Genomic DNA, 13,052 nt, shown 5'->3' with positions numbered 1-13,052 from the left:
GTGACTTTAAAAACACAGCATAAAATACTTTATTGTCTCCAACTATGAAAAAGATTACAATATCCAACTGCAAAAACAACCCAAGCCTCACAATGAAGCTTAGAGAATTGAGTAATGTGTAAAAAACAATAAGAATAACATCTAAGGTTTACGTCCATAAATACTAATAAGATAAGGGAATGGTAAAGATGTCCATATTGCCTACTTTGTTTCACTTGGCTGTGCCATTGGGTTTTTCAGCAGCAGCTCCAGATGGGTTGAGCTCGTCCCAAGCCTCAATCCATGTAACCATGGCATCTGCAAGCTTGTCGAAGTAAGGATCAATCTTCCCGAGCTTTTCTCTTACCTGCTTGGACAATTCAATGTAGCATTTCTGAACGGTGGTGCAATCCTTTGGAAGGACAGCGGACTGGAAGAATGGAATCAGCTCTTCTTGCCAGAAGATACCCTTGTACTCCTTTTTCAAGTTCACAAAAGGATTGCTGGCCTTGCTGTGCCAGATGTAGGGTAGTCCGGTCTTCACACCCAAACCCAAGTGGTCACAGATCACCTGCAATATAACCAATTAGAGATTAGACGCACAAACACCTGCATTGCTTTTTTCTTTTTTGTTTTCCTCCTTAAGCAGGACGAAGAAATGCCAATGTTTCTAACAACTTCGGCAAGCTGTTTAGATAAAAGACATAATTCATAAAACATGATTCCCTGTGACACTTGTTTGATGAAAAATGGAGGGAGAGTTGTTTTTTTTCATACAACTCATTTTTCAGGTTCCATAACATCAATTTTCACAAAACAGGTTTAAGGATAACAACCAAACAGCTATTTTTATAAAAGCATTCATTTTTTTCTGCAAAACTGTTTTACCAAAATTGTTAACCAAAGATCGCCTTGATGAGCAAGCTTCTACAAAACTGGCAAAGAAAAACAGGAGGCATGCATTACACATAGAGCAACCGACCTTGGTACACCAACCAGCCCACATATCATCGTAACGCCCAATAGGCTGGCCATCACCCATAAGTCCAAAGTACATTGCAGGGCCAATCAGTTCACGGTCAAAAGCCAGATTCATCCCACACATGGGAAACAAAGTCCCCTTGGGGACTGTGAGAACTGCATCCACGTACCTGATGAACAGAAAACAGCAGCTTAACAATTAAGTTTGGATTAAACAACCAATTATACATCACTGACTCCTCCAGCATTATATGCTTTGCTACCTGGTGTTCCTCTCACGAGGCTTGACAAGCTGAGTGGGAGCATCATAGTCAGGAATGTTGAGCCAAAGTCCATGAGAAACAGCAGTTGAAACACCTTCTCGAAGGCTGAAAGGGTATCCACGAACAAAGTCTGCACCATCCCTGAAGGGATCATAAAGAGTGTTAAAGAAGAAGGGAGTCGAAGGGCAGAGGAGATTCTTTATGTGCTGCTCAAGTGCATTGATCTCTTTGCCAGATGGATCCTTAGCAACCTGTAGAAAGATAATATAGTTGTTTATATCTAGTGTGCTAGGCCAACAAATGATCGTAAGAAGATGCATAACTTAACCATGTTGCTATTTTAAAAATATAGACAGGATATCCAGGCAAAATAGATATATGAAAGTCACTTGAGTTAAACATGCAACCAGCATTCTTCCAAAAGTAATTCAATCTTTCAGTCTATGTACATTTATTACTAATATTTGCGCCAATGAATTGTAATTATATCAAAACCAGCAATCCTGAAAATGAAAACCAAGTACATGCAGTTAAACTGGCTTGTAATTTCAGATCCACAAAGCAATTACTACAATTTTTAAGTTTCCATGTTCATGCAAAAAACTGCAATGTGATGGGTCAGTTACCAATCAAAAACGTTTCAACTAACACATCACAACAGGAGGCAGACACAGTTTTCGTGAAAGATAATGCTGACAAAAGTCCAAAATCTAACTGGTAGTTGCCAGACCTATAAATCATGATGTAACCATAGGGTGAGGAGTCAATTAAGGGTCCATGCAGTCAAGTGTCACTGCTAGTCCACCTGAATTAGTTTTTTCATGACACAGATTTGGTCTATTTACTGACAGGCCATTTGAAGGGGATGTAACATCGCTTTGGTAGGAACTTTAGTGCGCACAACATCAACAAAGATAAAGGTTTTATTGAAAAAAAAAAGCATGAAGTTAAATGTTGGTAAAAGCTTACGAAAATCAAACAAAACATGGATCAAACAGCCTAATATTGCACACTAAATGTCAATATACAAAACGAAGAAACACAAGAAGAGAACAAATGAAATACTATGATTACTTACAAGAGAGATATGTCAGTTTCAAGGCACATACTTAACCATGGATTATGAACATAAAAATTCAAACAAAAAAGACAAAACGTCAATGTTTATCGGTGACAAAAGCTCCAATTCTAAGACATTTCGGGGAACCAAAACAACTAACAAACCCATGCTGACCAAAATTCATAGTGAAAACATATACATCTCGTTGCAAACTACACTTAGCAGCGGTTTAAACTAGGAACAAGACACTTCATCCGAAGAAGCCACGAATCAACCAAGCAACTAAAAGCTTGGAATGTTATTAAGACTGCATGGTAAATTTAATTCAGATACATCTCATAGAGATCACAATGCGGATCAGAAAAAAATGATGTAAAAACACTAAAAAGCAGTTTCAACAAATCCCCTTCCAAGAGGTCCATCGGACTATTCTGGATCGCGTTTTTATTCCAGGGAATAACAGCAACAACCTCAGATTTAAAACTAAGAGGAGCAGATCATTCTCACTTAAAATCCAATCTAAGAAAAACCATTGTAAAGATTTAATACAAAAACAGGATAAATTTAAAACAAAGAAGATCACTTATGATCCAAAGATGCTAAAGATCTTTACTTTATATTATTAAAAAAAAAAAAAAAAGGAAGAAAGCGAGAGATCTGTGACAGCACTACCCATTAGCAAAGGTTTCGATGTAAATGAGGCATGCAATAAAATATATATTTTAAAATTCCATAAAAAAGCGTTGCTCTCCAAATCCTGAGTCCTAACATCACGATCATAATCAATATTATAAAATCCAGTAAGAAAAAAGAAAACAAGGGACGGCAAGGGGGAGGGCGGAAGGGAGGAGAAATCTTCGGCAAAACGCGATCTTTTTTACGCTAAATTAAGACAAACGGGACCACAAAATAGATCCGCCAAATCCAACAAAAGATCCGTAACTGCCGAACCCAACTTCCCCCAAATCTAAACCCCAGCCCCAAAACCCCACAACAACGACGACAAAAAAGGGGGGGGGTGTTAATCAACAACCCTCCACCGACCAAGGAAGGAGAAGAGATCACTCACGAAGCAGTCATCGTCGATGGTGTAGATGTACTTCTTCTTGGAGATCATGTAGCCGAAGCAGCGGCAAGCCGAGTCCTTGAAGGAGATGCAGGAGGCCTTGGGACCCAAGATCCGGTTGATGTCGTTCCGGTTGTACAGTTCGTAGTCGAACCCCTCGGGGACCTTAATCGTCTTCGAGGGATCCCCATCCTGAACGATGATCAAGTGGTACGGCTGGAAGAAGGGCCTCCACATCTCCAAGAAGTCCAGGTTCCGGATCGTCGGGATCACGATGTCGAGCTCGTCCTTCAGCAATGGTGTGTTCGGGATCGAAGCGGAATCCGCCATTGTTGTCTTTCTCTCCGAGATCGAGAGATGAGGACCAGGGGAGAGAAAGAGGGAAGGAAAAAAATAAAGCCTCCTTTTTTTCGATCCAAGAACAAGAAGGCAGTGGAGAAGGCTTCGCGCAGCGGGTCGTCTTATAGAAAGAGCGCGGCACGTGCCGGCACGTGCGAGGGCGGCGGGCACGGCACGGAAGAATTTCCGACGCGTTCGCGTTCGCATACACTATCCCGTGGGGACGGGCCATCATCCTGCTACATGGAAGGCGCGGGCTTTGACGAGATGAGTGGCGGATAATGCGGACGTCCGCACTTGAGATTTATCCGGACGCGCGACTCGGTCGCGGTCACCGGTATCTGTACGCGTGTGGAGGTTGGTTACTGGTTAGTGTTTCAGACGAGTGGTCAAGGCGTTCTGAAATGACCGAGTGGTGAGCGGATCCAAGTCGGAGGGGCGTTGGCTTGTAAAATTCCATGTCCGGTCAAACGGTGCCATGAAACGACTACAACCGTTAGAATTTATCGAGTTTTTCTTTTCTTTTTTTTTTTTCACTGAGTTTTGGACCACTGGGGCCTAAAGCCCGTTCATATCGTTTATTTGTCGGCATATCAGCCGTGCTGCAGAGCAACTCCCCAAAGGGTACTTTGCCATTAGATTTATCGTAGATCCACGATGAAAAAAAAAAATTTATTTATTTTGAATCCATGATAGGTCTGATCTATCTAATAATATTTTTTTCTTTTACCAATTCCTCGATAACTGATCATCACTGGGTTCATTCATGATGCGGCAGTTGGGGATCGGTGCCAAGCACGGTAGGACCAGCCAATACCAAGCAACCCTTGCTTGTACTCAACCATTTATTGCCTGGACCACGCCCAGGTGGACCGGTCAAATCCCACGGTGGATAACACGCCACATTAACCCTTCTATTTCACGAATTTCCGATTGCTCGTTATCTACCGTGCCCGTGCTCCGAGATTTGCACTGGTCCACCTGGGCGTGGTCCACGCAAATAATTTCTCCCCCCCAAAGCAAGTAGTGATCAGCAGCTCGTGATCTGTAGCTTTGTTTTATTTGAAATACTTGAGATATGTTCACGTAGTTGTTGTAAAGGGTTTCGTGGACGTTTTCCCTGGTACTTGTTTACATGTTATGATCACTAAACGTGCAACGAGTTAATTAGTTTGGTGAATCGATATTTTTATCATGCAATAATGAGTCGATCTTCAAAATTATAGAAATATAGAAATAATCATATTGAAACTTTCATTCTTTTTAAGATTACCAAGTCCCACGGAATGATTGAAATGTTTCATCTATCAAAACTTTCAAGATCTTGGCTGTTGAATTGTCAAAGCCATCTAAAAGTTATTTGAGATCCTTCACCCCATGTACTCCTCCCGCGTTGCTTAAATAACATGTGTCAAAGCCATGTAAAAGTTTACTCAAAGAAAATAAATATCCATTTATACTTTTCGACTGATTTGTATCCGCCGTTCTTCTATTTCCTTAAGTTAATTTTGATGGAAGCGTGCAACATGATAAAAGAAAATTTGGAGGCCCAGTTATGTCAGAAGTCCAAGTAGCATGTTGGTAGCTGTAGTAGAGTTAAACTTTAGAATATAGTTCCTATGGTCAAGTTGTGGGCTATGTGGGAAGATTTGAGATATACAATAAACCAACTAAAGGCTTGTCCCGTTATTCCAAGGAGGCTCACTGCCAGTGATTAGATGGTTATCAAATTCATTTCCATCCATTAACAAGTGACTCATAGATAAATATTTTTAGAAAAACTAATAATGCTATTTTGTTGGATAGTGATTTTATAGAAACTATTTTACAGACTTCATTGTGGAACATTCTTTTTATTTTTTTCTCATATATTATTTTTTTAATTTAGATGTATTTTAACTAGGTTGATATAAATAAAATCTAATTTTATCTATGTATATATATATATCCATGATAACTTTATCTCGGAATTCCTATTAATCTCCAGAAACCGGAGACATGTAGTCTCGTAGTTCCACCTAAAGTAAACTTGCCACCGGCATTTATAAAGAACAAGCATCGTCACCGACGGCCACGTGGTATGATGGTACCACGTCCACCGGCAACTGCGGTCAATTTGGGATCTGGTCGACCTGGCCATCGCTGGCTCTTGGAATCTACATCATCATGCCTCAGCGATATTTTAAGCCCATGTACAACGATATTTGCAATCAAGCGTTAATAATTTATTCTATAATGCTACATGGTATTAATATATTGATTATTCATGAGAAAAAAAAAAAAAATAACACCAAGCAATTTTAAGCATTATAAAACTACGGAAATGAACGCCTCCACCTTTTTATGGTTATTAATGTCTTTACGTTTCAAGAGCAGTGATATATAGGTTACCAGTCCAAAGCCCCGTTAATCTGCATTCAAGAAACATGCGTTGTCCGCTAGTACACCAAATTTAAGTCAAGTTTGGCAGACATTAAAGTTGGAGAAATATTTTTTACTTTTTTACATTGAAGGAAATAGTTTGGATTTTTAGAAAAGAATATGAATCTGATCGAGCAACAGTTTGTAACTTTACCGCATGTTTGGCAGACATTAACACTTAGAATATATTTTCCCTAACGTTGAAGGAAATGGTTTGGAATTTCCTCTAATGAATCAATGCTATAAATAGTTCCTCAAAAAAAAAAAAAAAAAAAAAAAAAAAAACTTATTTTTTATATAAATATATGTACTGTGTACAATAACTAATTTATTTACATCTAGATAGCAAACTTATGTCCTTTTCTGTTAATGAGCTTTTCGTGCTTGCATTTTTGGTTAATAGATCTAGATCCAAGAACTTGGCTCCACATGTGAACATTCTATGCGGATGTGGTGGTAGGTTTCCACTAGTTGAAGACTTTGAAGGTTACGTGTTGACGCAAACAACCATGGAGACTGGTCTTAGACGCGTGGTCACACAACTAGCAATGGCAAGCGTGCCAAGATTCACATTCACGAATTATCCTCAACGCAATAATTATGATAAAGCTATTCATTTATGCAACCCTTGAATCTATTACTTATATTAGGCCCATCGTTGAACTTTACCTTGGATTGTAGTACCCATTGCCACTTAAGGCATGGGTCGAAAGATATCAGCCTCCTTTCGGATCCCCATCTTTCGGTGCCTTGGCTCCATGAGCATTAGCTTTGATTTATCTGTGCACCTTCCCAACCAAAGTGGAGAGAGGGGTGCGAGTATCAGATAGAGGGTAGGGCTGTAAGAGAGACGGATTGGATTGGGGATGAATAGAACTAAAACCCAATCCATATTTGAATCGATTCATAAAACTGAACCCAAATCTAATCCGATTCCCTTCGGTTGGGTTTCGAATCGGATATGACATTAATTTTATCAATCCATCAAAATTTTCAAATCAAGTTGGATCACAAATAATCCAAACATGAATTATAATAAATATTTATATAGATTAATTATCTGATTATATGGTAAATATATTGTAATAAAATAATAATGAGCAATATGTAAACACTGATGAAAATATATTCCATATAGAGATTGATAATCATGCATGGTTATAATCATTGACACAAGTCAGTGAAAAGTTATATCACAAGAAGAAGGCCGATTTCTCGTATTAGAGGAGTGTTTTGAAATATAAAGTATACTGGATTTAAATCGGATCGATTCAGATCCAAACTCAAAACATATGTATCCTGATCCAATCCATATCCATAACGAGCTACCTTTCCAATTCCACGTCTCATCCAAACAATTTTGGTTGCAGCTGAACTGGATGAAACTTCGTATTACTTTCAAATCGAAAGCGGTGGGTGGTGGGTTTTCACTTAGGCTCCTAATCATTGGTGGCTGAAGCACGGTTTTCAAGAATTAACAATCCAGTATCATTAAGTTGGACATTTTTTTTTTTTTCCCCAAGAAGGAAGAGACCCTTAATTTGGGGCATCTAATGGCACCCACACTCTCCACATGAGCCGTGCACTTCCAAATTCTGGCATAGGTTGGTTATCCGACACCAATTTCATGTGCTGCCCTCTTCCAGCTGGCTTCTAAAGTGGGGACTTTGCTTGCATTGGTGGGTCACAACATGACAAGATTTGTGACACCTAATCCCATCTATAATGGAATATGAGGTCCTGAGATTGCCTCCACATTGTCCCCCTCCACTCAGAAAAGAGATTGCCTCCACGTTGGCACTTTGTGTAGACTGTAGTACAGTTCGATTAGGCATTTTATGTAAGTGAGGCTCATGTGATTCCAACGGCTAGTTTGGATATATGACCACCAATGTCACACTTGGTAGCATGTTATGGCGTGCAAAGTTTAGGAAAAAAAAAAAAAGAGGAGGAAGAAAAATTCAAAGTATGCCAACGCAACTTTGAAATCTCACTGTATGTAGCTGGCATTTGGTACTCAATTCTCTTACCAACCCCACAGTGACAACCCGTGAAATCAGGTCACGGACATGACATTTAGATCTACGTTGCCCGGGACCAATTGGATTTAGATGCCTCTATTTTCTCCTGTTTTTTTCTTTTACATGGAGATATACTTCAGTAACCCTGAAAGATGGTCACAAAATTGATTTGAACTCTTCCACAGCTCCCAAAAGTTCTGTTGATATGACCTGACGTGGCCTAAGGATCCCACTTGATAAACACATTAGTTCATTCAATTGAGGTGGTCCTCGTCTGCAGCAACTTCTATTCAAACATCCGATTGGTCTGTTACTTTGTCATCATCAGGTACTTGCAGAACTCCGGAACAACTTAAGAGGAATTTAAAGTTATTATCAGACTCCTCCAATTAATTGGAACGTTGCTTCTTCCATTACCTGCTCTCTGTTTTTAAGCTCTTCTTTCTACAACAGCCAACACCATCTGGAAACTCAAAAGAGTGTGCTATGGGTCCTTCACCTCTGCTACTCATCTGCTCTTCTGGTGTTTTTGGGGAAACTTGGAACCTTCAGAGCTGGTTCCTCTTTTGATTCTTTATCCCTATAAGGCTGTTTTAAATTACTACATAGTGTACATTATTTTCTTTTCTTTCCCTTGTAAATTTTCTGTCACTCTACAATAAAATTTTCTTTCCCTTGTAATTTGAACAGGAAAAGTCACACTAATTCTTAATGAACTTAGGTTGGCAGCGAATGTGCTGCACATGTGAAGCAAAATTGGATCCCAGCCCATGCTTTCCATACATAAAGCCAACAATCTCAGCCAAACATTTCATTTTTTTTTTTTCCTAAAAAAAAAAACAAAATTATGAAGCCGTGTACCACTTGGTTCCACACAAGCTTACAATGTGGTGGTCGTGTGGACCATGGAGTTGTTAAGATGTCAAAAGGTAGGTGGAATGCGTCCATTTGAAACGGTGTATGCCTTCTATTTTATTTGTCGTCATTTCTCTTTTATGGTACGTGCCAGCGGTGCCACCGCGTAGAAACGGCCAGCTATGGTTTTCAGCGCCCGGAATCTTGCTGCAGCGAGGAACGTGCAGAATATATACTCTCTCTTTTTCGGCACGAAAGAGATGGTCAATTAGAAAGATTGGGCATCCAAGTAGTGGGGTGGAGTAGTGCTGTAAGTGTTCTCAGGGTCAACCCATGGTGTTCTTATAATTAGTTATTACTTCCAGAAGAAAACTATGCATTTAAAGCCTAAGCTAACGACAAGCAAGGTATCAATAGCGAGACAATGACCGAGTACTCAAGATTTTGGTGGGGAATTGCATTTTGTTCTCCCTTTAGTTTTTGACACATGTTCTTTAAAATTTTGGGAAAGAATTAGCTGTCAGCTCCCCGAAAAAATCATGTTCCACATCGATATTTTGACATGAACAAACAAAGTTTTGATCAAATTGGAGTTGGTTGAGTCCATTGGACCATTGCCATACGCAAACTTCGGCCTCAGAAATAACTAGGTTGAATGGCTAAATCAATTGCCATATGTTGCACTAGAGCTTACCATGAGTGGTGAGCAAAGGAGGCTAGACTTGGTCTTGCAAGAAGGTTTGGCTTGATCAATGCTTAAGCTTGTCTTGACCTAAGTTTTCAAATAGAATTTATGGGGCAATTCTAATCATCTTGGGGAGACTGGTGCCTAGCTGACATACAGATGCTGGATGGGTCAATCCCCTACAGGCTAACGTAGCTTTGATCAAGTCTAGTCTGATATTTTTCTTATGAAGGAAAACTCTGATGTGCTTAATTGTTCGTATTGTGTAGTATAATCTTGCATGGAGTCCAAATTTCCAACATTTTGACTCTGTAATCAGTTATAAGTCATTACATCATAATGTCGGCCATCATTTGGGCGCAATTCCCGGACAGAAATTGATGTTGGACTACTCAAGTTTGGAGCGTCAAAATAAGGCCGAAAAAACATTATATTAGTTGAGAATTCCACTTCAAACATCCTAATTAAACTCGTGCCAAGGCTCAACATAAGCAAGACTTATTGAGGACTACTAAACCCTTTCTTAATCTAGCCAACGAGTCTGCGGTTCTAATTTTTGTCAGTATCTCCTAACTAATTGACCTGGATATCTTTTTGTTATATTTCATTTGAAATGTTGGTGATGAACCTATTCTTATTCTTTTTAAAAATAAAAAAACAAAAAGGAAGCCATTATTTAAAAAAAAAAAAAAGGAAAAAGAGGGAGCAAGAGGCTTCCCTCTATTTATTTATTGGGTAAACAAGAAAATGTACAAGAGTTTATAGGATGAGGCATGTAGAGTTATAAAAAATTGTCGGCTAGCTAGTGGAACTTGGCTATTCCATAGCTTGCGATGGCTTTCAATCAATTTTTTAGTATACAGTAGTTCCCAAAAGTGAAATATATGCAACGCTTTTTTGGATAGTTGAACAAATATAAGATTCCTTTTTAATCAAGATTCTTACATATCTTTCCCTCCAAATCTCCCAATATATGGCTGCACATAGTTGATCTCCTACTTTCTGTAGCAATAGTTGAAATTTTTTACACCCCAATCAGTCCAAAGATTAGCTCAGTTGGATTTTGATGGAGTTTCATAGGCTATGAGCAAGGGGCATTTGATGAATAAGTGGGAGGTAGATTCCACCCTTGATCCATAGAGATTGCAACTTGAGCTTACTTGCCAATTTTTTGTAGTCAAAACTTTCCTAGTATAGAATCTATTTCTCAAAGCAAGCCAAAAAAATATCTTAATTTTTCTAGAATAACAACTTTTAGATCACCATTGTTGATAAACCTGTAGTAGAAGTCAATTGAAAAAATATCATTTTGAGTAAGCTTCCAAGTTAGCATGTCAACAATCCTTGTAAGTCTGACATGGAAAAAGATGGCTTAGAGAGTTTCCAAGCTATGCAGCTTGCTGTCTAGTCAAAGAATCTTTGACTTTGATTTTCCAAGTAAGATATCGCAATGGCCCTTGAGAATTAACTATAAAATTTGGCTTCAAAGCTCTGGAGTAGAGGTCATTGAAGAGATAGGATAGAGATGCAAGGCTCATGTAAGAGTTCTCTCATAATCAAATATAATTGATATTATCTAGCTTGAAGGATGTACAATTGTAGAATGTATTCAGCTGCTTATTGATATCTTTTCAGATAGAAGAGAACTTTTTGACGTATTTCTTGATTCTCGTATACCAAATTTTTTTTTTTTTTAATACATAGTATGCACTTTTGATTTGTTTCAATCAGAAGTTATTTGATTTTATTTTAAATTTTTAAGCCCACTTTGAGAGAAGAACAAGATCCATCGAATCAATTTTTTTGATTCCCAAGTCTCTCCCTGCACTTTGGAGCTACACATATTATCCTAATTTATGAGACAGTAAATCTACTAATGGTCTTCTTTCCTTTCCATAGAAAAGTTTGGAATATCTAATATATTCTATTTACCACCCATGTTGAAAGTCTAAACATTGACGTATAATAAGAAGGTCATGCAATTAAAATTAAATTAATAAGAGTAACTCTACCTCTCAAAGATAGTAATGTTTCTTTCCATATATCTTATATTTATTTTCTTTAGTGAAGACATCCAGCACTATTTCAGATTTTGTTTGTCACAAAAAAAGAGATCCAAATAAGTAAATAAAAGTGAGTCTCTTTTATAATTCATTAAAGAGGTGAATCTATATACTTCCCTTTCATCTATGTTCAAGCAGACAGTGAAGCTCTTGTGGAAATTAATTTTCAATTCAAAAGGACCTTTAAATGCAAGCAAGATAGCTTTAGCTGCTACAATACTATCAATTTTATTAGCATCGAATAGTAATATGTTATCTATAAAAAAAAAAATTTAATACTAGAATATACGACCAATTCCTTCAATTGATCCTGAAAAGCTTCCATCTGAGAAAAGAAATATGATACATTTAACCCACCACTGCATGAAACAACAATAGCCCAGTAGATGATGAGACCAAAACCCTACCAAGACCAGGCCAGGCCATTGACCCAAGGGTTACATGGATCAATAAAGGAGCACTTAAAAACCAAATGCTCGATATCAACTTCCACGATTTCTTTTTCTTCAATCACGCCACCAGCCTGCAGAGTCCAAGTCCATGTATTGTGCCACCCGAAAGTGATACTCCACATGCTTAAATTAGATGATGTGTGCAATTTGTATCGGACTAGTCTAGAGATGACATGGTAGACTAAGTTCACCTAATAATTATTTTTAGATACCACTGAAAAATCATATGCCAAGCGGTCGGTGTGTACTGAACTCGAAACTAGCAAAATTGCACACCTTTCCTTGCAACTCGATCTTCTATGGTTTAAATTAAATCCTCTCTGATATCATTAAATCTTATTGCGCGTCCTTTTGATAGGAAAGTTACCCAAACAGACAAAGGTTTATCTTATGGGTGCTGCCAAACAGGCCATATTAGGTGTGGGAAGGATCTCATCTGTCTTCACAAATTATGGAACCAGTTTCCTCTGGGTGTAAACGATCTGAACATGAGTGAGTTAGGCCTCAAACTTGGCTCGTTTTATAATCAAGTTGAACTTATGCTCATTTAATTTCTAGCTAAACTTAAGCTGTTCACTATTGCGGTCACGAGCTCATGGCTTAGCATGTAAGCTATTATCCATTTTAATTTATGGATCTCACGGTTTCGTCCTTCAAAAGATGTCTCATATGAAAAAAATGGTCTTTTCTTATATAAGTCAGTCTCCCTTGATTCACGATCGATATGGGATTAATGATATCCTCTCTTCTATACCACAACATCAAATAACTCATTTTTAAAAAAATCATGAGAGATTAAAATATTCAAGACTTTCATTTATGTAATTTAAATTATTAATTTAATTATAATTTGAGATTATAACTGAA

General features: G+C 38.2%; 1 protein-coding gene across 1 annotated transcript; it reads right to left on the bottom strand.

The window, feature by feature from the left end:
• LOC105057156 (UDP-arabinopyranose mutase 1) lies at positions 1-3,753 on the bottom strand. The gene is given in 4 exon segments (NM_001319914.1): positions 1-550; positions 962-1,130; positions 1,224-1,474; positions 3,353-3,753. Coding segments are annotated over 4 exon segments (1,086 nt in total). The 5' UTR covers positions 3,680-3,753; the 3' UTR covers positions 1-211.
• Between the last annotated feature and the right edge of the window lie 9,299 nt (positions 3,754-13,052).

The sequence above is a fragment of the Elaeis guineensis genome, chromosome 2 (assembly GCF_000442705.2).
Source record: "Elaeis guineensis isolate ETL-2024a chromosome 2, EG11, whole genome shotgun sequence".
NCBI classification, from domain to species: domain Eukaryota; kingdom Viridiplantae; phylum Streptophyta; class Magnoliopsida; order Arecales; family Arecaceae; genus Elaeis; species Elaeis guineensis.
Note: the sequence above shows the minus strand (reverse complement) of the source record. Positions and strands in the feature narration are given on the sequence as shown.